This window comes from Etheostoma cragini, chromosome 24 (assembly GCF_013103735.1).
Source record: "Etheostoma cragini isolate CJK2018 chromosome 24, CSU_Ecrag_1.0, whole genome shotgun sequence".
Classification (NCBI taxonomy): Eukaryota; Metazoa; Chordata; class Actinopteri; order Perciformes; family Percidae; genus Etheostoma; species Etheostoma cragini.
Window position 1 is genome coordinate 10,950,810 of NC_048430.1, and position 23,770 is coordinate 10,974,579.

At 39.5% G+C, this 23,770-nt stretch overlaps 2 protein-coding genes and 1 non-coding gene across 4 annotated transcripts in view; 1 reads left to right on the forward strand and 2 right to left on the reverse strand.

Annotated features, from left to right (window-relative positions):
- The window catches only part of LOC117939505 (zinc finger protein 501-like), a 197,132-nt gene that overhangs the window by 171,075 nt on the left and 2,287 nt on the right, over positions 1 to 23,770 (reverse strand). The window contains exons 3-4 of one of the 2 annotated variants that reach the window (XM_034864916.1): positions 8,407 to 8,982; positions 7,581 to 8,322 (exon numbers count right to left, since the gene is read on the reverse strand). The exons of the other annotated variant lie outside the window; for it this stretch is intronic. Of the exons in view, the coding sequence (XP_034720807.1) occupies positions 8,261 to 8,322; positions 8,407 to 8,982 (638 nt within the window). The 3' untranslated portion in view covers positions 7,581 to 8,260. Of the gene's footprint in view, positions 1 to 7,580; positions 8,323 to 8,406; positions 8,983 to 23,770 lie in introns of those variants that run through there. 2 annotated transcript variants of the gene reach the window in all.
- On the forward strand, positions 2,109 to 2,182 carry trnat-agu. The gene has a single exon. It is a non-coding gene; the product is annotated as a tRNA-Thr (tRNA).
- Positions 15,899 to 21,129, reverse strand: LOC117939523 (dehydrogenase/reductase SDR family member on chromosome X-like). Its single transcript, XM_034864952.1, has 7 exons — positions 20,896 to 21,129; positions 20,322 to 20,429; positions 19,755 to 19,823; positions 18,107 to 18,208; positions 17,813 to 18,020; positions 16,934 to 17,141; positions 15,899 to 16,094 (listed from the first exon to the last, which is right to left on the reverse strand). The coding sequence occupies exons 1-7, from the start codon at positions 20,993 to 20,995 to the stop codon at positions 15,912 to 15,914; spliced, it is 978 nt and encodes a 325-aa protein (XP_034720843.1). The 5' UTR covers positions 20,996 to 21,129; the 3' UTR covers positions 15,899 to 15,911.

A 23,770-nucleotide genomic window follows, 5' to 3' on the forward strand; every position in this document is an offset into this window, starting at 1 on the left:
AACACTAAGAAGGCTCAACACAGCATGAGACTTTACTCCAAGTCTCGCCTGGGGCTCAACACATAAACTCAGCATTGACAACATGGTTTGTGCACAAACAGCTTACTAAAAAGAAAAGATTTGGAGCAGCTCAGTGCATGACTAGCATAGCTAGCAAGATAGCGGACGACGTAGAAAACGAAAGCTAAAGTAAGTTGTTTACTTCAGCCAAACTTTTATTTTTGGTCAACCTGATCCGAACTGGAATATAACAAAGCCGTACGAGGGAAATAGTTAAATGTTAAACCACAAACCCTCCCATTAAAACCACAACATCATTAAACTGTAAAGTACTTTGTTTACCTTTTCGCAAGCTTTCCAAGTCGTGCAGCATGGTCGGTCTGTGCGTGGTTTTGTCTTCTTCGCTTAACGCGGAATCGGTCTCCTCAGAGCAGAGGCTCTCCTACTGGGTAGGGGGTGGAACGGTTCGGTTTGCAAACTAAATTAAAGAAGGGAATTTTCTTAGTTGTGAAAATCGTTCTATTGATAGATTCTTGTTTTTTAAGTATTTTAACTAATACTGTTAAAAAAAAATGCAAGCACAAACATAATGTTTCAAGCTAAATTGATATCAGCCTTAAAATGAATAGATCTTGCTATGCAGTATATTTCACTTAGATTGTATAAGTACAATATTTTTTGGGTGATTTTAAATCTAGTGACAGCAAACCTTTGTGGTAATTCAAATACTCAGAACAACCAAAAGCAACCAAAAAAAACCAAGCGGGAACGTTGTGTGAAGGTACGGTGCAACCGCAGGGGAACGTTACGGTTGGTTGGTTTTCTTAACGTTTAGGGAACGTTATACCCAGGAGGGAACGTTCCCTAAACGTTAGTTTTTGGTTTGGTTTGAACTAACCTTTAGAGAACCAAAAACTAACGTTCCCTAACGTTCCCTAAACGTTCTGTGTTAGTGGGGTTAGTTTGGAGACATGAAAGAATCTCTGATGAGAGACGCAATTGTGCGGCAATAATGGCTCTGCAATGATGGATAGATTGCTCAGGGAAGAGAATCTGACATCTGAATCTGATTTTATAGCAAGCCAATGCAGAGAAGCTAATACAGGAGAAATATGATCTCTTTTCTTAATTCTGGTCAGAACACGTGCTGCAGCATTTTGGATCAGCTGGAGAGTCTCCAGGGACTTATTTGCATCCTGATAATAAAGAATTACAGTAGTCCATGCATTTGTACAGTAACAAATGCATGGATTAGTTTTTCAGCATCGTTTTGAGACAGAATGTTCCTAATTTTGGCACTGTTACAAAGATGGAAAAAGGCTGTTCTTGAGGTTTGTTTTAGATGGACGTTAAAGGATATATCCTTATCAGAAATAACTCCTAGATTTCTGACAGTAGTGCTGGAGGCCAGGGCAATAATTTATAATTTCTACAGTTTACACCATACCATTCAGAGTATATCTTTAGATAATGAAGTTTGGAGGTGTTTAGGGCCAAGCACAATAACTAACACACCAAACACAAGAAGTCTCTTTCATATAGACCTTAGTGGTCCCCTAATACTGTATCTGAAGTCACTTTATATAGACCTTAGTGGTCCCCTAATACTGTTTCTGAAGTCTCTGTTATATAGATCTTAGTGGTCCCCTAATACTGTATCCAAAGTCTCTTTCCCAAAATTCAGCCGTGGTGCAGACTTACAACCAATAGAGCCATTCACAAAATGAGCTTTCCTCAGTATGTGCCATTTCTAAGTCTGTAGCTTTTGAGGAGGGGAGGGGGCAAGGTGGAGGCTGGGGGTGTGGCCTTGACCAACTACCAATTTGCTCCTTTGAAAGCCATGATGTCTCTCTCTCATGGGTGGGCCAAATTCTCTGAGTGGGCAAAGCAGAAAAAGGGGAGGTAACCTTGCCTCTTATGACCTCATAAGGGGCTGAAAAACCTCATAGTTTCCCTCGTCTAAGGGGTAACAAACTCTGAAGAGTTTGCACTAAACCTTCTTTCTGAAACAGACCAGATAACCAAAGTGGAGAAAAAACATCCAGACTCGCTGTGAAAAGAGAGGTGAAAGAGAATTGAAGCAGTAATATTACAGAAGCACTTCCAAAGGTGCTGTGGCTTAGTTGGTTAAAGTGCATGTCTAGTAAACAGGAGATCCTCGGTTCAAATCCCAGCAGCACCTTGTTGTTGGGTTCCATCTCAAAGTTTACCCAAGCTACAGTACTAGGCTGATAGTACCAAGAAAGCATTAAATGTGATTCACCCAGGTGTAAACTACATTGCCAAGATGTTAGAAGAAAACGTCAGCATAGACTATAATACACAATTAGCTTTATTCATCAACAATTTCTGTTAATTTAGGTCAATGATGCTGTTTTGATGAAAATTGATTATTTGACATTGACCTCTCGTCCACTCTGTGGCCTGGAAGACCTCAAATCAGGCAGTCGGGACCTTATGTGGCTTGGCCGGTAAAGTTCAAGTTTATTTCACCTCTGACCTCAGTCTTCATCACATGCACCTTAAACCCCACCCAACGGTGATGTCACATGTCATCCTCGATTCCTCCCTCTCCTTTCAGTCACACATAAATAGTATCTGTCGATCTGCTTACTTCCACCTACGCAACATTAACCGCCTCCGTCCGTCCCTTACCACTCACACTGCCTCCATCCTTATCCACAGCCTCGTCACCTCCCGCCTTGACTAGTGTAACGCCCTCCTTTTTGGCCTTCCTCAAAAATCCCTCCATAAACTTCAACTTCTTCAGAACTCAGCAGCTCGTGGCATCACCAGAACCCCCTGATTTCATCATATAACCCCGGTTCTTCAGCAGCTCCATTGGCTTCCAGTTCAATTCAGAATACAATTTAAAATCCTTCTCCATACTTTCAAAGCCATCCATAACCTTGCTCCTCCTTATCTGTATGAACTCCTTCACATCGCCGCCCCCTCCACCTCACTGTCCCTCATTCTTGACTTATCCTTCTAGTTTTATTATATTATTGATTATATGGTAAATGAATCTGTCGAGTATGAAGAGAAGCAGAGAGGTGAAGGGTTGACGTGTCTGCAAGCACTAAGAGCTCTTCAAGATAGGATGTCGCTTGACCATTCAGAGCTTTGTAGGTCATTTAATGAAGAAAATGTTTTAACGTTTTCTTAAATGTGAACATATGACACAGCTGCTGTTGGACCGGCAGCTTCATTTGTACTTGCGTCTGGACAGACACTCAAGAAACAGCAGTTGAACTTCATTAAGATTTTTTCATCTACCAGTCCTTAAAGTTTATGTTTATGATATAAATATTAGGGGTGATCCGAGTATCCGGCTGAAACGAGTATCCGGTACGGATAAAGCACTTTTGCCGAGTACAAGTATTATACGAGTAATATGAGTCAATATCCGTGCTCGGATTGAATACAACTCCTCAACTGGCCGCGCAGCGTTCTGTGATAATCACAGCGACCCCCCCCCTCCGCCTACAAACCCGCTCAGATCAATCTCACACACACACACACAGAACACGGAGAAATGCGCTCCCTCGGCCTCTCTCTGTCTCTCTCTCTCTCTCTCTCCCGCTCCGTCAGTCAATCGGGTCTGCGGATCTGTTCCGTTAACGTTTAGGGTTTCTTCAGCTTCAGGTTTGTTTTTAACTTTGGTTTGTAGTACTTACATATTAACCAGTAGATTTCTGGTAAACGTGTGTTTCAGACAAGCTGCTTGGTTTAAATGCAACTCCCGTTGCGTCTCTGCCATCGGAGATTTGTTTTTTTTTTACTGTCAGCTGTCCCCCGCCCCCGCCCCCTCTCTCTCTGTGTCTCTCTCTTACTCACACAAACACACACATACACACACACACATATACCTGGTGTGGAAATAAAAAAAATAAAAAATAACCAAAAACAACAAAAAATCACACTGATCATAAAAAAAAGAAAAAGTTTAAAAAAAGAAAGTTATATTGAGTATGAAAACTCTTGTTCATTACATTTTACTTCATAATTGCAACTGCATGTGTTGTATTCATTGTTCCAAAACGTTCTGTATATTGTATGTTTGTTACCATGACAACTCCATTGATCTGAAGCTTGATGCTGTCATGTAAATAGTTTTCAAATCAGCAATAAATATAACAATTTTTGATCAACTCATATCAACTCATATCAATTGCATGCTTAAATAACATACCGGTTAGAGACCCTAACATTTCAAGAGAACCCGACCCCCTTCCGGGTTAAATCTGACCACTTCCGGTTTAGGCCCCGCCCAGTCTGAGTACGGATACGGATACAGATAATTCATGTGGTAAACAGATACAGATACAGATAATGCTGTACTCGCTCATCCCTAATAAATATTATAATAAAGTATGAATACATAATGTTTTATGAAGCGCTATAGCCTTTATACAGAAAGTTCTTCATTTGAGTGGATAGATATTTATGTGCAGCATCAACAGGCTTTAACCAAACACAAAATGTACTGTTCTCAAGTCAGAACTCGTTGAAACTGTACTTACCCTCATTAGATGAAAGTAACAACAACAGAAAGAATTGTAACTTAGTACATGAAGCTATTTTTTTGAGGAGATGCAAAGTTAGCCCACAGACCACATTGCACACTAACAAGGTGTCCAATTAATTTCGAACAGGCTGTTTGCATTAGTGGTCATTGGTTCCATCTTGGTTTTGTTCCTGTCGTTTAACCAGAATAAACCAGAATTTTCCCCAAACACATTTATATTTTTGTACATATGTACACATTGAAGGTAATGCATTTTTTTTTATATAAATGTTCAAACATTTGAAGTTGCGTCGGATGTGACGATGTGGTTTGACATTACCAGTACTTTTCTTCTAATAATTTGGTTTCCAAACAATTCCTTGTTTCTAGTTACAGCATAAATTAGGTGTGTGGTTTCTTATTACTGTCTAACCAAATAACTTCTTGTTTTGGTCTTATTTCATAGAAGGTGAGCTTATTATATCTTCTTTATGTACTAATTACAGGATATGTTCAGGTATAACTGTTTGTATTCTGTCTAATAAAAACATTATTTCCAGATATGGTCTAATTTGATACAAAGTACGACTTGAAAGCGTGACCAAAAGGGGTTTAAACAGTAATTCAAAATAATTAGGAACCACCATAATTAAACAATGGGATTTAATGTAAATTAAGTCACATCTTTGGGGCAACAACTTGAAAAGATCATGAAAAGATAAATAAAGTGAAATGAAATTAATAACTAACTAGTAAAAGTGCATATTACTAACAAATTCTCTTTTGTACAAAGTTACATAGACCGTGTGTATATTCAAAAGCATTTATTCACAGAATGAATAAAGCACAAGTATAATATACACCATCTGACTCAACTCAAAGACTGAAGCAGAAGGATGTGTGTGTGCAAGTTGTAAAGACAAAGACAAAATGGCAGAGCTGTGATTAGGAAATCAAAGATGGTCTTTGTTAAGGCCTTCTTTGTTTAGACTTATACTTGAAAAACAACCGCTCAAGCCAAGAAAAGCTATTTTACAACTAAATACGGCACTACAATGTAAACTATACGGGCCCAGCAGGAAGTTGCATTTGGTGGTCAGTGTGTTGCATCTCGCAAAAGCAAATCCGGAAGCGTAGAATTGTTTTTGGCGTATATGACACAGAACAACTCCCATAGGAATTAACAGGGCTCCACCTCAAACCTTGTATTAATGTCTTATAACACATCCATCAGAATCAGATAAGGTTTCATTTCCACAATAAGTACACTTATGTTGAATTTGCCTTTGTAAAATGTGCATAAATAAAAAAACATATTAAACATTCAAATAAAATTATAAGGGGGACATAAGTCTCCTGTGCTGCCTCAGTGAAATCAAAGGGTGTAAAGCAAGAGGTTTGCTTACTATTACAGTGTGCTTGTCTGGAAGTTAAAATGTGTAATTAAATGTGCCATGTTACAAAAGAGGATGCTAGTTACATGCAAGACTGCTGATGTGAGACCTGAATTAACATCAACTTAGCAATGTGGATGTCCACTAACTTGACTAAAGCAAAAATGTAAAACACATATAGGTCTGGGTAGCATTAATTCCAATTAATAGATTGGAATATATGTCAAATATTGTCTCATAATCAATTTCTTGCTCTAAAGATCCATCAGGGTCCGGACCCACTGACTGTGGCTGGAGTCTACCGGCTTCAATCAGCTGACTGACAAGGTCAATCACAATCTAATTTTAAAAAAGTGGTCCGATATTGGCTTTGATACGGGAGCGCTGTGCGTTGTTTCATAATTACATGTCTTAACGGCGTCAATGTGTGAAATAAAAATTTGGCCATTTGGATTTCTTATCCATAACAAAAAGGTGTCCCACAAGGCTCTGTGTTGGTCCTGAACTCTTTACTATCTATATTAATTAGCTAGTCTCTTCTTCATATGGTTGTGTCGCCCATGTGTATGCAGATGACACTATTCTTTACTGTACTGCAGGTACCCCACAGGCTGCTACTGACAACTTGCACTACTGACAACTTGCAGCTTTCCTTTAATTACTACTTTTTACCGGCCACTCTCTCTGACCTTGAACTAGTCCTTAACTTGCAAAAAAACAAATATGTTATTTTCAAGAGATAGAAATGTGGATTTTACAAACTCCATATTTTAACTGTTGATGGCTATCCTATAGAGAGAGTTGCTGATTATAAATTACTCGGACTGTGGCTTGATGAGAAACTCTCATTTAAGACTTGTATTGACTGCCTCGCCTACAGAAACCGGTCTAGCTTTCCACTGTTTAGTAGGAAGAGTTGTAGAGGCAGTATTTTTGTCAATATTAGACTATGGTGATGTAATATATAAGCATAGACTATTTATTATTACGCCCTTAGATTTATCACCGATGATAGTTATAAAACACACTACTGCATTCTCTATAGTAAGGTTGGCTGGTTCCCTTTCCTTGAGGTGCAGTTACCACTACCACTGTCTTTGTTTGTACAGCCATTAGTGATAAACTTCCTCTCTACTATTACATTGGAATCTTTGTTTCTATTAAACCAGATCCAACAATTGGATAACTCTTAGGGTTCCCTGCGTGCGTTCGGATCTTGGAAAAAGTGCCTTTCTTCGATGCCCCAAGCACATAGAACACTCTGCAACAAACTCTAATAATACATTTATTTATAATGCCCTTTACATTTCAAAAAGAAATCTCAAAGTGCTACGATTAATAGGGAGTTAAAAACAGTTTCCAGAATACAAAACAACAGTTTCCAGAATACAATACAAAACTCTAAAACTCTAACCAAAAACTCTAAGGTTAGAGGAACTACTTCTGCTACTGGTTTTACACAAGTGGTATTTAATTTCCACTCTTTGAGTTTTGCTCGTTACTGTTTTTTGTGTGCATGACTTTTGATGTAAACTTGTCATTGAAAAGGATGGAAACCTTTGAGTATAAAGGTTAAATAAAAATAAAACAAAATAAAAATACATGTCCCTCAACCGAAGTTATTAAACAGTTAAGAGCGTTGCATAACTGCTGATACTATGCAACTGCCAGCACAGGATGACCACAGAAAAAAACCTTTGTTATCTGTGGCAGTTTCATTATTGTGAGAAAGCCAAGTTGGGAGAATTATGGTTTTGAGGTCAAATGACGACTCTGTTGTGCTTTATCCCAATCCTGCAGGATTGAAGCTGATAGCACCAGTCCTTGAGACATTTTTTTCCAAGTCTGTGATTCTAGTTTGTTTACTCTAAGAAGGCATTTGTGTCATTTCATAGAGAAAAGTTTCTGCGTCAGTTCTTTTTCAGTAGGCCATGCTTTAGCTGAAAGCTGATCTGGACCCCCTGCTGGTGGATGCAGTAGAATCGTTAATCCTTCTGGAGTGAAGAAATGGAGAAGAGCAAATAATAATGGTAGTCGTTGCCTTTATAGGGACAGTCAGGTGTGGAGACTGGAGACCCAGCTGCCATTTTGAAGAGGGCTGGGGTGCATGGATAGGCTGCTTATTTCATTTCAAGTCCATTTTATGTTGCAAAAGTGAACAAGTTAATCTTTGGAGTTCCAAGGATCTCAGAAAAACATTTTTAAAGACCTGTCAGAATAATACTTTAATTTACTTATTTTAAAGCCTAAGATGTAATTACGAGATTTTAAATTTAGATTTCTAAAGAACCCCTTTATATTATATATCTCTTATCACTCTTCATTTTCATCTGCTCTCCTTCTAAACTATAGGTCGACTTTACATGGCTAAATGGTTTCCCACGTGTTGGGTTCTCATGTGTCTATGTAAACTTCCACTCACTGAAAAAGCTTTTTTACAGACCGAGCAGCTAAAGGGTTTCTCTCCTGTGTGGATTGTCATGTGTTTCTGTAAACTTCCATTGCCTGTAAAAGCTTTCTTACAGACTGAGCAGCTAAATGGTTTCTCCCCTGTGTGGATTCTCATGTGTGCCTGTAAATATCCGCTTACTGTAAAAGCTTTCTTACAGACGGAGCAGCTAAATGGTTTCTCTCCTGTGTGGGTTCTCATGTGTGTCTTCAAGCTTCCTTTCACTGTAAAAGCTTTCTTACATATTGAGCAGCTAAACGGTTTCTCTCCACTGTGGGTTCTCATGTGTCTATGATAATTTCCACTCACTGAAAAAGCTTTCTTACAGACTGAGCAGCTAAAAGGTCTCCTTCCTGTGTGGATTACCATGTGCTTATGTAAACTTCCACTCTCTGTGAAAGCTTTCTTACACACTGAGCAGTTAAAGGGTTTCTCTCCAGTGTGAATTCTCATGTGTTTAAGTAAATTTCCACTCACCGTAAAGGCTTTCTTACAGACCGAGCAACTTAAGAATTTCTCTCTTGTGTGGATTCTCATGTGTGTCTGTAAATCTTGTCTCCTTCCAAAATATTTTCTACAAATTGAGCAGCTATATGGTTTCTCTCCTGTATGAGATCTCATGTGTCTCTTCATATTTCGATTGGTGGCACATCTTTTGCCACACTCAGAGCAGATACTTTGATTCTCATTAGCACTACACCCGAAATCACCGACAGGGCCTTCATTATTATTCAGAGAGTTTAAACCTGACTTAGGTTCTCTGGTCTCCTTCCAATCATAACTGTCATCAGTCTCTGGTTCAGAAGAGTTACTGTCTGATTCTGGTCCGTCACAGTCCTTTCCATCAGCTTCTTTTTTAATCTGTTTAGTTGAGTTGCTAGCTGAAGGCTCTGCTTCTCTGTTCTCCTCATTTTGACTCTGACGACCAACACACTGATGGTTCCTGAGCTGTTTATACCAGGTGAATCTTTGGTCACAAATGCTGCAGCTAAACAGAATCTTTTCGGCGATCGTGCGTTTCTTCAGAAGTGTCTTGCAGGCAAATCTTTCCCAACACTCAGAGGTACTTGACAGTTTTTTACCACCAATACAAGTCATACGACTTATTGGGTCTTCAGTATTATTCAAGGAGTTTAAACCTGTCTGAGGTTCTCTGGTCTCATTCCAATCATCATCAGCCACTTTAGTTTCTTGTTTGTAACATTGTGAGGTAGCATCACTGCTAGACATTTGTAAAAGTGTATCTGGATGTGAGTTCCTGGCTGGTTCTGGTCCTTCACAGTCCTCTCCATCAGCTTCTGTTTTCATCTCTACAGTTAGTCTATGATGAAGCTGTAAGAACTGAGGTGTCTCGTCATCATCGTCACTCTTCACAGGGACAGGAGTAAATGGTAACTTGGTGATTTCAGCCTCTTCCAGCCCTTGAAGCTGCTCTCCGTCCTTACTGGTCCAGAATTCCTCCTGCTCCTCTTTAATGCGTGGGGGCTTTGTGTCCTTCTGGTCCAGACTGGAGCACCATTCATGTTCTTCACCAACAATCACTTTTTGGACATCTGTTGGTAAAGCTGAAACACAAAACGGCCATCAATGTAAATGTAACAATATTAATAAGCTTAATTCACTCTAATAAGTTTGCCCAGTAAATACTGGGCACACCTCGCCTTGCTCAAGGAAATTATAAAGGTCATTTTAAAGTGAAGACTTTGTGGTTCAGTGGTCAGGGTTGTCGCAGACTGCACCTTTAACTTATGCATAAGGACTCAGTTACATTCTATAAAGTTTTAAGAAAATGAAAACAATTTGTTTGTTAAAGGAACAACTAACCTTAGAGGCAATAAAAGACCACAAGTCATTCAAGTCTCATACCAAGTGAACTGCCATGCAAAGATGGGACCGCAGAAGCAAAATGTGGCAATAAACGTTTTTTTTTCCTTTTCTTAACTTTTTAATTTCTTGTATTTATAAAATATGTATTATGAATACAAAATAATGTACTGAAACAATTTAAATATGCTAGTGCTCAAAACATGGCTGCTAAAAAATATAAGTGGCTGGTAAAATTGGGCAAAAAAAATAATTTCCCATCCTGGACTGTCAATTTAGACAAATTGGAACCATATTTTCTAAAAATCGACGCGGATCTTCAATCCGGTTTCAGGAAACAACATAATAGAATAATAGACGTTTCAAAAGTTGTCAATGACCTGGTCAAAACCTTGGACAATAAGCAGCACTGTGCAGCATGGTTTATTGATTTGTCAAAAGCTTTTGACACAGTGGACCATAAAATACTCCTTCAAAGAATCACCTCTACTGGACTATCATAACAAGCAGTGGGATGGTTCAACAGTTACTGTACCTATCACGGAGAACACAATGTGTGCCAGAAGACTGCCTCACTTCTGCCTCCCTACATATATAAATATAGGGTTGCCTCAAGGCTCAACCCTTGGGCCTCTTCTTTTTATCATTTATACAAACAATCCCTGCAATAATATAAAAAATACAAATTATCATTACTATGCTGATGACACTGTTCTCTGTTGTTCCGGGTCCACATTAGGTCAAGCAATCACAAATTTACGGTCCACTTTTAACATCTTGCAACATAATCTGGCTACTTTAAAATTGGTTCTAAACTCTAAAAAACTAAAGTCATGACTTTCACACCTGGAAAGTCAACTAAAAACAATGTCCCAACCATTTGTACACTTTCTGGTACAGAAATTGAAAAAGTGTCACATTACAAATACTTTGGCATTACCATTGACCAATCACTGTCTTTTACATTGCATGTCCAGGATTTGGTTAAAAACTGAAATTGAAGTAATTTTTTTTTTTTCCTTTAGAATTAAGTCCTGTTTATCTTTTGAAGCATAAACACAACATTATGTCTGTGTTGGACTATGGTGATAGTTTATACATGCATTCAACCTCCCAGTGTCGTCATGCTTTGGACACTGTTTCATGGAGCCTTGAGATCCATCACAAACTTAAAATCTCTCACTCATCACTGTTTGCTGTATTCTCAGGCTGGGTGGTTCTCCCTCTCCATTCAGCGTTGGATACACTGGCATCTTTTTATTTATAAGGCAGGATTAGGACTTCTTCCTCCTTATATGAACAGTTACATCCTCCCGAGGTCTGCAGGGACATATCACCTGCTCACAGGATCTGTTTTTTTATTGACAGTCCCTAAAGCCCGCACTGACTTTGACATAAAGGCTTTTTAATTTTGGAGCACCATCTGCATGGAATCAGCTTCAGAATGAAGTCCAGTTGAAGCAGTTTGTCTCACTTTATTCTTTTAAAGGCTTGTTAATAGAACCTTGCAAAAAGGCAGTCTGTGTGTCACTGTTTTTAAATTATATTTAGGACCCATGTGTTTTGTGATGACATTGTTGTTTGAATATGATGAGTGAAAGTGTGTCTATGTATTTACCTGGAAGTGTCTCTGTGTCCATTTCAAACTGCGCTGCAGCCATTTTTACTCTTTTAAAAGATATTTTTAATCTCACGGATGTTTTTTTATTCTGGTTAAATAAACGTTTGAATGAATGAATGAATTTTTATTATACAGTCTGTGAGTATAAATCTCTTCCAAAACCTTCCTTTCCTGCTTTCTGATATATTTCCCAGGCACACATTTATTTTGAAAACATCTTTATTTATGTAAAGCAAAATACAAAATTTTGCAGTTAACAATTCAAAAGATTAAATGAATTGGTATATAATGCTGTAAAGGAAGAGCGCATTTGCATCTTACAACAAGTCCAGTTCATTTGATTAGTATGAACAGGGTATAACTGTATCTTATTCCAGATTAGCACGTTTTACTCATCAGTTGAAGCATGTAGCAGTTACATAAGGTAACTGCTATTACTGTTGTAGCTAATTTGTACACTAATACAATAGTGTTATGAACACAAAACCTTAACAAGTGAAATGTTTTCTGTGATGTTCAATAGCCTATAGGCCTACAGTAGTGTAGCAGACCGCTCCGCGATTCTGTTATTTCCACTAACCCCAACCGGACCGTCACACACCGCCTACCAAGAGCCTGGGTCTGTCCGAGGTTTCTGCCTAAAAGGAAGTTTTCCTCGCCACTGTCACACTGTTGCTTGCTCTGGAGGAAACTACTAGAACTGTTGGGTCCTTGTAAATTCTGGAGTGTGGTCTAGACCTACTCTATCTGTAAAGTGTCTTGAGATAACTCTAGTTATGAATTGATACTATAAAGAAAATTGAATTGAATTCTTACAGTTCAGCAGGCATGTGAAACGCCGATTAAATGCAAATGTACCATAGTGTGAAATACAATTTAACTGATGCTGTTTACGTGAAGAGGGCTCAGCAAACTCTTCCTTTGTGCCAACCCATATGGTGCCAATCGCCGGCTATGAATGTATAGCCGCTGTTGATTTTCATTCCCCATAGATTCTGTATCTTAGCAACCGGACTCGGCTGAAAAAAAAATGGTGCCTCCAAGGCGGCCTAGCGTTCCCAGCTGGGTATTACCAGAAGAACATCTGCCTGGCATTTTCGGTCCCTAAGCATTCTTGCACACAGGAACTAAACACAGCTGAATAAGCACAACGGTCATACATTACTTTCACATCTACAGCGGTCAGATTTACTGTGTTCCCTCGGAAGGAATCACTTCACGTGGCTAGGCACTTGTAATGACATTTTAAACATGTTAAGAGGCCAAACACGTTTACAACGTGCCCTGTTTAAGCCTGTTGGGTGCTAACGCTAGCAGGAGGATAACACAGTGTAGGCAGCGCCAATTGGTTTCATTTGTCTTTCTATTGACAGCACTCCTAATCTACAAGCAACAGAGCTACGTGTTGAAACTGACCGGAATTCTCCTTTAACTGTAATTTCAACGTAGCCAAACTACTATATTATTTTCTATAAAACACTCGAGTCGTCCTGTGTTAGTTCAACGGTGGTTCGAATTAGCCATACGACGTTTTTAAGGAGTTCCATCGTCAAATGGAAGGCTAATGCTAGCAAGCTAAGGCCTTTGTTAAGAGTGCTAAACATAGCGGATGTACAACACACAGCTAATGCCCTTCTGTTTCTGTCGACACCACAGCTTCCGCAAAGTATCGAAGCACAACCAAACACCATCTCTTGCTTCATGTTTCGACACCGGAACTTAATGAATCCGCCTGAGGAGGTAGCTCCGGCTAACAGGCTGCATAATGGTTTAGCAGAGCAGAAAGAAAACAAACCTTCTCCTCGCAGCTTCGCTTCCGGTTGTTTCCGGTGTCGGTCCATCTCGGATTAACAAACTAACAGCTCGGGTTTTCTACCGTTATATGACTCAAATAACGTCTAGTCTCCGCTGACTGCTCCGGTGTTTAGGTCGGTAACTTGAACGTAGTGGTCTTCTTCTTCTCTGATTTAAATGGCAGACCATAAACAGCGGCCTAGGTGCACACCGCCACCCACTGTACCGTAGTGTGTAGTACCAGGTCTTTGCACACTTCCGGTTATATAAAAATGTAAGAGATAAATAAACAAAAGCTATTTTATGATTATGTAACGTGAGGGATCACTCTTTATGAGAATAGACAGCAGGATGGAGACGGATGACTTTCTCATGCAGTACGTTACTGAACTCACCACAACAACAACATCTTAACCCTTGTGTTGTCTTGCCATTGACCATGCAATTTATATTTTATTTCAGGGTCCAAATTTCGAATTAAAATTATTATTTTTGGTGACGTTTTTTTAAAAGATTGTCACTTTTTTTCGCAAAAAAATTGTCCCCAATTTCCGATGTAATTGTCGATTTTTCTGCACTTTTTGTTATATGCTATAAAGTACGCTACAAAATTTAATAAAAGACCCAAATTCAATGAAAATAGAGAACTGATCATTAATGTTACTTGTAAAGAGTAATATGTGGTTGTATATGGAACCAACCACGTTATGTTTTTGGACAGTATTTTTAAAAGAAAACCAAATTTCTGATGCAGCGACACAAAAGCAAGTGGCATGGTTACGACACAATCAGTAGCCTATTTTTACAAAAAACGTCTGCTACGGAGCCATAACGTGAGGTACAAGGTAACGGAGCGTTTTATACTTTGTTGTGTTTCATTAGAAATAAACAACGGACAAATAGAGTCTTTAAAGTCTTCAGATATGAAGTTATTCACTGTCAAAGTGACGTCAAAATGAATGGGAGTCAATGGGATGCTAACGGCAGATGATGGCTTGGTAGCATCAAAATGGCGCCATGTGAGCTACGCTTAGAGAGGAGAAGCTTACCCCCTTGACAACAACACCATTTCCTTGTTTGGACCTTCCCTGTGACTGAACTAACCAATCAGAAGCGAGAACTCTAAATTACGTTGAGTTAATTGGTGTATTTGCTGGTGGTAGTGAAAAAAAAAGCACCAAAAAGTGACAAAAATATTTTAAAAAGGGCCCCAAAAAATGTACAAAAATGCAGGGAAAGTGTCAAAATCATTGAAAAGAGCTTCAGAAAAGTTTTAGTTTTCTATTTGGACCCTAGAGGACAACAAGAACATGGTCAAAGAGAAGGCATTTTGTTTTGCTTCTTTTAAACATAGTGTTAATAGGCAATCATTCATACACAATATTGAAATTAGTCAATTTAAATGAATGCAGCTTGGAAAAAGGCATCATTAACAGTGTTGATGGGAAACGTTTGTGTGCAATAGCAACAATAAATTGGACATTTGCTTGGAATACAGTCTCCAGGTCTGAAATGAACAGTTCAGGCAGCAGACCAGAGGCAAATAGAGAATAGGGTTGGGTTAGGTTTTTTTTCTGATAGTGGTGCTAAAACAACACTTTTAAAAGCGGCGCTGGTACCTGAACCGATACTTTAAAAAAAAGTACCCTACCCCGCTTCTTGAAAATTTTAACTGGCTCTGTATTTTTTGGTTCTCCTTCTCTATAAACAACATTAAAAGGAGAGGGGTAACATTTCCTGCTAAAGATTTCCCACCTTGGTCAGAAAACACAGGGGAGGCACTTTGGTACTCGCTCCAAAGCTAACTGTCACTCTCTCACTTCTCCCTCGCTCTACCACAAACTCCCCACACACACATATATGCTGGCTCGACACACACCAGCGCACAAGTATAAACATCAGGCCGCTTATGTAGGCTAAGGCAAAAGCTCTGCGCAACAAAACAGCCTTAAGGCCACTAACTTTGAAGGCAGCACAAGGCTGGCGAGTTTCAAGTGAATGCAACATCTGCGGTTTTTCAGACAACGGCAGCTCAGACTGTTGTCCGTTCCGATGTTGTAATCCTCTCCAGTGAAATAAAGACAAACCTTTACACCGTTTAGGTGAGCATTTTAACAGTGTTTAATTTAGCTGCTAGCTAACGCTAGGCTAACGCAACCTGGTGCCAAGTGTAGTATATTAATGCGCGTGACACATGGCAATGATTCAGTTGCCTCTAACGTCCGTTAGCATCAGAGAGAAGTGTAGGTACCAATATGGGTCACCGAAATCCGCGTTGCTATTTGATTAGATCATAGTCATCAAGTCACCGGTGGTGAGGTGTCAGGCCTCCTCGAGGCCCACCAGCTCACAGCTCTTCTTCCACAGCTCGGCTTGGAGCTCAGAGTTGTAGGAAGTATCCGAGGACTGCGTCCTGTGGCCGTTGTACAAGTAACAGCCCCCCACCCCCTCCATCTCAGCGGCAGCTGCAGCATAGACAGATATGGACGCTCCCTGAACTGGAGTCTGAGAAGGAAAGAACAAAGAAATTCCCTGAGGTCTTTTTTAAAAATATTTTTTAAAGATAGTTTTTTGGGGGCATTTTCAGCCTTTATTTTCATTGGACAGCAGAAGACATGAAAGGGGAGCGAGAGGGAGGAATGACATGCAGCAAAGCACATGTTATGTCCAACCCTTAGCGCAGCTAGCATTGACTTAGTTAGCGCTGGCATTCACATAATTTAGGGTTAGTATGGTACGGAGCCCTGGAGGTGATATGAAAAAAAAAAATGAAAAAAAACAACATCTACTTTTGCAATATGCCGATTTTTATTTGCGATAGCTCGAGTTATATTAGCGCTACTGCTACTGCTGCCTAGCGTGCTACTAGCTAGCTAGGTTAGCTAGCTAGTAGGTTTTTGTTGGATTTGCGAGATCTTGCAAATAAAACTCAACAGCTCGCAAAACAAAGTTGAGATCTCGCTAAATCGGCATTTATAATGGCCGATAAAATCTTTTTTAATTTTAATATTCATTCATCAGAATCATTTAGAGTTTGTCCACCAGAGGAAGCTTTACAACGTCCCTGTTTGCAAAACTTATTATTTTTTTTGTTATTGTGTTTTTGTTCAAAGGACTTTGACTTTCATGTCTTAAATTTATATTTTTAAACATTTTATTTATCAGAACTCTCACAATAACTGCCCTAACAGCCTAACTTTCTTGCAAATGAAGTAAAAAAAAACATGTTTTAGTCTTCTATGTGCAAAATATTACTGTAGATGCTTTTCAAAATATAATTTCCTCCTCGCTGAGATTGATAGATACTGTAGATCTAGAAGAGAGAGACAGAGAGAAAGTCTTACCCTGAACAGGATCTTGGCCACCGGTTTCTTCAGGGCCTGCGCGATGCTCCATAGGTTGTCGTAGAGCGGTGTGTTCACCATGCCGGGGTCCACGGCGCTGAGGGTCACCGGGAAGCCGCCGGCCCTCAGCTGCTCCTGCAGGTAGTAGGTGAAGAGGACCAGGGCCAGTTTGCTCTGGGCGTAGGCACCGAGGGAACTGTAGCTGTTCCTGGAGAGCAACAGACACAAATACTCAATCTGACTTCTGATTTTAAAGTTTGTTCCCCTGCAATCCCCTGTGGAGATATATTTTGAGGTGTCCATGCTAAGGTCATTTTTACAAATTCATTGTCCGTCTGGTTTTATTTTCAATTTTTTTTTTTTAAATATCAACCCTGTTGTCTACAGTCAAGATATGAAGATCTTTTTTTTCAGGACAAACTGGGTTATCATAATATTTAGGCTGCATTGAGGTCACTTGATTGTTAATAAAAGGTTGTAGGACCTTAAAGACAAATTAATAAAACGGAATATGAATCTTCCAGATATGTATTGATAGCACACAGAGCAGTACAAGCTAAGCCAATCTCCTCTAAAACTCTTCTCATATGTCTGGGGAGTCACACTGTGAAGAAATAATCATCATAACTTATACAGTTGACAAAATACATACATTTTCTCCCAAAAAGTCCAGACACTTTTGCCCTCATGACTTAAGCCAATAATCAAAATAATAATGTCATATTTATTTATATTACACCGACAGCAATGCATGAAGATAAAAGAAGATAATGAAATCAATTATGATTCTGATGAATCGTCCATTATAAATGGCCAATAATTGTAAATGCCGATACAGATAGATTGGGAAATGCCTAACATTGGCCAATAATATCTCACCTCCTGTTTAAGTCGTCCATGTGCACCACTCCTGCGTAGTGCGTAGCCGAGGACATGTTGACCACCCTGGAGCAGTGGCCCTGCCGTCCTGACCTCTTCAGTGTGTCCAGCAGCAGGTTGGTCAACAGGAAGTGGCCCAGGTAGTTGAGGGCAAAGTGGAACTCAAAGCCGTCCTGCGTCTGTCTCTCAGGAAGCATCATGGTTCCAGCTACACCCGAGAAGGACACACGGTTTTGGACTACGAAGTGTGTCAGTCGGTACGGTGCATTCAGTGTGAGAGTGTGTGCAACGTACCATTGTTAACCAGGACGTGGAGGGGGAGCCCTCGGTTTTGGAAAGCCTGAGCAAACTGTCGCACTGATTTCAGAGAAGTCAGGTCCAAGAAGGCAAACTCAACTGGGAACAGAAAGCCAGATTAGCACAGATTCTCAGAGCTCTGACAGAGTCTACCATGCACATGAACAGGCTAGGAAGAGTTAGTTTTCAAGATTGGATATTTCACTCAATATAGCTTTCAGGTTCATCATTGTATTTTGAGGTTGTACCAGAATACGTTTACATGGTTTCATTTTCAGATATCACCATATTTTTGTTGGACTGCACATTGCTGCAGATCCTGTTTTCACCCTTTGTGTTTAGGTCTCTGTTTTAGCTCCAGATTGAGACATCAAACTTCTATATTATCTTTGTTGGGAGTCACATATGCTCAGTAGCGAGGTAAGATCCCATCAGCTAGATGACTCTTTCTCCAGCTTTGGTAAGTCCAAAGCAGGATTAGCTGGGAGACTTCTTCTTGACAAGGGCCACTTGTAGAATACATGCACAACAGGGACAGGAAGTAGTTCTTATGGAGATAATAGTAAACTAGTGGGTGTTGTAGCAGTGTGCTGCCATTGAGAACGAGCTAGCATACTACGGTTAGCCACCAAGTTTGTATGCAGAGACATAAAATAACCCCCCAAATCCCAATTATTCTTTTCATAATATGGGCACTTTAATTGCGTTTTTGAATCAAAAATAGATTTAGAATCAGATTGTGAGCCTAAAAATTGATATTGACTCAAATTGTAACATTTTCTTAATCATGCACCCCTAGCTTTAACTCTACACTGTTTAAATATTTCTAAAAACCCACAGACAGACATAAAGTTTGACCAATAGCGCTGATTTATAAAAATATATTAAAAAATATTTTTTCTCTTGGAAAGATGTAAGTAGAATTTCATTTAAAGTGCACTTTAAACTGGAAAAAGCTGACCTAGTGTGTTTTCCACTCTTGTACTGGAAAAGCTTTGCAGACTAAAGAGGGTCTGTTTTAGATCACTCCAGCTTGCTTCTGACTGGCTAGTAGTCCTTACTGCGCATGTGAGACTCCCAACAATGACGGAACAGAAGTGAGATGTACCATGTAAGTACAACCTCCAAATACAATGATGAACCTACAAATTAGAATAATATGAGGTCTTTAAGTGAACAATTCACTACATTTAGTAGGTAAATGTACTTGTACTTAGGGTCTGTACTTTGACTACATGTATCTGACAGCCACATACTTGTTACTAATTTGCAGAATAACTTTAAATAAGTTATTAAAGTATTGTACCAGTATAGGAAGAAGTTCAAATCATCAATTATTGTTAATTTTCTCTGATTTTCCGAATAAATAGTGTTATTTAGAGCGGTTTTATCTTCAAAAGCCGCTTTTGGCTTCTAACCTCCCTGCGCAATGTTTTTTTAAATTTTTATTAAGTAATAACTATAATAATCATTTAATTGTTTTGCTAAAAAATCAATCAGCTGAAGATTAACTATCAATTTACCATTTATAATTTATGTGCAAGTTCAAGATTAAATACTGCAGCATTACTTTTAGCTCGCTGCTCAGTCACTTCACATTTTAAACCAGACGGTTGTTGACGGGGAGGACCGGGAGATAGTTTACCTTTTCCCTCGCAGTCTTCTTCCTGAATCCTCCGGACGGCCGCGGCGCCTTCTTCTCTCTCGTTTCCAGCTGGAAGTGATGGAGATCAGAAGCTAATGTCCAACAGATATTCACCCAATCCTACATCTAAACTACGTTTTCAGTTTGAAATACAGTACTTCTACTGCAATAAATCCAAAAATGACCCCAATGCTTCATAAAATAATAAGAAAACACGCTAAGCGGAAATACTCTTTTCTGACAACAATGTTAATGCAAGTACTTTCTCCTTTTTGTGTTTTGGCTTGTGTGTTGGTATCAACTGCCCAGTTTAACAGCCGGGTCAGGTTGCCAGACATACCTGTAAAAACGTAAAACCAGCAAGCTACCACTGTAACGCTAATTCTGATGTTAATGCTGATGCAGTCCAGCTTTCATTTGCAATGTTGTCTGCTAAATCTTCAGGATGTTGACCAAAAATAGTACAAAACTATGATCTGCGGGAAGTGAGAACGCGTCTGACACCAATCTCCTGTTGTGTGATCTCCAATCTCCTGGCTGAAGGCGTGTGATTGGGCAGGAGCCTACCTATGACAACATGCATGCCAAGCCTTGCCAGATGTTTCGCTGTCTCAAAGCCAATTCCTCTGGTACCCCCAGTCACAATGGCAACTCTTCCATTCTGCTTGGGCAAGACTGTGGGAGGAGAGAGGGGGGACCACATCAAAACATTAGGCACTCCTCATTTCCTGAACATACAGTATGTGGACTATGTTAGAACAGGAAGGTCTTCAGCACTAAGGATTAGTTACTGTATGACATGCCAATGCTTCGTAAATGGTATCCTTAACTAATGATTCGGTAAAGGTCCCATGGCATGAACATTTTACTTCACGAGGTTTTTGAACATTAATATAAGTTCCCCTAACCTGGCTATGGTCCCGCAGTGGCTAGAAATGGTGATAGGTGTAAACTGAGCCCAGGGTATCCTGCTCTGCCTTTGAGAAATGACAGCTCAGATGGGCCATTCTGTTACCTCCCCTTTCTCTGCTTTGACCGCCTGCATTTTTGGCATGTGTGCCGGAGAAATGATAACGTTGATGAACTAAGATAAGCGACACAGAGAAAGACATTCATACAATATATTAGACTGGGAGCTGACCTGGGAGCGTAAAAGATCTGTTGAAGGTCTGATAGAGAAGAACTTTGATTCCGCAGAAATGCAGCTTGAGAAGAGGCACCAGCACCGACAGCAGCCACATCCTTCGGTTATCTCTGCCCGAACAGCTTCAAGGTCCGGCTACAAGGAAAATATGTCACAATATGCCCAAAGATAGAAACATCCATGGTTGCATGTGTGAATGAGTTGTATTTAATAGTAGCCTGAAGCGAGTGATGTACACCGGGACAAAGGGAAATTTCTTTGGGAAACTCCACTTTAAGGTGAAGACTAGAACTAACAGATATAAGCATGGAACTTCCCCAGCTGAGAGACGGCCCTCTTGTGCTGCAATTTCTCAGTAATCACACATGAACATCTGCACAGCCCCTAAAAATAGTGTTTTCTCAATTTAAAAGAAGAAAAAAAAATAAAACCTTTGTATTGTCTTCACTTTCGGGACCCTCCCGTATCCCTCGGGTCAAATTGACCCATGACTTATTTGGGGTTTTAAAAACATTTCTGAAATAAAATTTTACTTTAGAATCTATTAACAAATATAGACTTTATTGGACAATTTAACAGTCTATAAAATCGTCAGAACTTATTGAGAAATGTCAATCAGTGTTTCCCAAATGCCCAACATGGTGTCCTCAAATGTCTCGCTTTGTCCACAACTTAAGGATATTCGGTAAGGGTTTGCAGAGGGGAGAAGAAACTAGAAACTAACTTGACATTTTAAAAGCTGCAATCAGAGAACTTTTACTTTTTCATAAACAATGACTCAAAATGATTAATCAACTGTCAAAATAGTTGGTGATTATTTGAACAGTTTACAACTACATGATTCATCTTTGCAGCTCTAATATGGGTACACAGAAACCCGCATGTGTGGGTGATGAATATATAAAATCTGTTTCTCAGTATTCTCAAAAGTGGGATTAGTAAAGGCTGCGAGAGAAAGATGATCTCACTTTGGAGTTTTTCTTTGACCGTTTGATTTGTGGCAGCGTGTCTGGATGAATAATTTGTCATAGTGTGATAGAGTGTGGCCACTTTGTGATTTCAGGGTACGTTTGTTATTTTGGAACCAAAACTACACATTTTTACAAACCACGAGTTGAAATGTGACCTGGCGACAAGTCTGTGATCCAGGACACTCCGTGAAAGAAAGCTTTCAGATTCACAATGAGGCAGTTAACAACAGTACACATCCTGCCAACAACACACTGCAACCAGAAAACATCAACAAGATCAAAACAGCAAAACACAAAGACACTCAGAAACTTAAGCTGACATTTAGAATGTTTTCAGATGTTTTTTTTTTGTTAGAGCAAAACCCCTTGAAGCCTCCTGGAAATGTAATTCAGTGATGCCTGAACAAGGCATCACTATGAATTACATTATGAATATGAAATACTTTTTTTAAACCTTTCGCGTTCTTACTTTCCTAAACCTGTTGCATTCTTCTTTTCCTAAACGCAACTGTCCCGTTCTTCTTTTCCTAAACAAAATGTTGCGTTCTTCTTTTCCTAAACCTAACTGTCCCGTTCTTTTCTTAAACCCAACTGTCCCGTTCTTCTTTTTCTAAACGCAACTGTTGCATTCTTTTTTTCCTAAACGCAACTGTCACATTCTTTTCCTAAACCTAACTGTACTGTTCTTCCTTTCTTAAACTCAACTGTGGCGTTTTTGTTTCCCAAACCCAACAACCCAATTAGTTTCCTAAACTAAGTAACAGTTGCCTGGTCCTACTAGATCCTGGCCCAGTAGCCTGGTCCTACCAGACTCTGGTCCAGTAGCCTGGTCCTACCAGACTCTGGTACATTTCATTTGTCCAGAGAGTCTGACCTCTCTCCATTGACAAGTGTTAACCTCCTTGAAGGCGGGTTCCCTTTGAAGTTTAAAACTATTGGATCTACCAAGAGCCACTCAGGATCTGCCATAATGAATCGCTAACATTTGGTCGTAATGCCGCCTTAGCATTGCTAGCGTTAACCTTGGCCAACTTCTTCCCCACTATCGGAGTGAGCTGGAAAATCAAACGCTCCCCGAACCCGGTGGGGAGGAGGGCCACAACATCACGGCCACCAACAAGACTCTGCAAAGATTGTTCTTGCTCGGGGTTTAATTTCTGAATATTCACAGCGTTGCCACAACAGACCGCACCTTCTCCGCCGCCATTACGGAACTCTCTAAGACTTTTTAATACCAATTCTAAATGAAATTTAAGACCAAACTTACGATGGAAATACAAAGTGGAAATATGCAGTAATCTTTCCAGGTAAACACAAAATTAACAGTATGGTAAAATGACAATAATCGGTTGAGTTTAAGAACATTGTCTTAATGTGTGTAATGTGAAAGCATACCACAAAAATGTAATTGCTGTCCTAAATTATATTATTACAATATTTTTAGAACATTTGTGTCCCTTGAACAAATGGTTATAACATCAAGTGAAATAACATCAAGTGATTAAAAAAAACACTAATTGGCATTTAATAAAAAATTAATTAAATGCCAATCCCAGCTGCCTTTAAAATGCAAAGACTCTTACATGATTTGTGTGCCTAACAGACACAGAGAGAGAGAGAGACTCAGATGGATGGGTTGCAGTTTGTGGAGGACTCATCATAGAGAGAGAGTAGACAGCAGTGTGTATGAGTGTTTTGCGGTGTGGAAATGTGTGTGTATGTGTGTGTGTGTATATCTATATGTGTTTTCAGGTTTCCATGTGACCAATTTTTGTTAAAGTTTTGAAAATACTCCTGAGCTTTTGTGAATATACTTGGAAAACATTTCATATACTATAATAAACAAAACAGTGACTTTGCACTGTGACTTTGAGTGTCCTTACCTATTTATAACGATACAC

Excerpts from the sequence above, each read along its gene's own strand:
- LOC117939523 (XM_034864952.1), bottom strand. The coding sequence starts at position 20,995 with ATGTGGCTGCTGTCGGTGCTGGTGCCTCTTCTCAAGCTGCATTTCTGC. Across the intron at positions 20,430-20,895 it reads CAGATCTTTTACGCTCCCAG|TCTTGCCCAAGCAGAATGGA; the intron begins GTCAGCTCCCAG and ends CTCCTCCCACAG. Across the intron at positions 18,209-19,754 it reads AGAAGACTGCGAGGGAAAAG|TTGAGTTTGCCTTCTTGGAC; the intron begins GTAAACTATCTC and ends TTCTGTTCCCAG.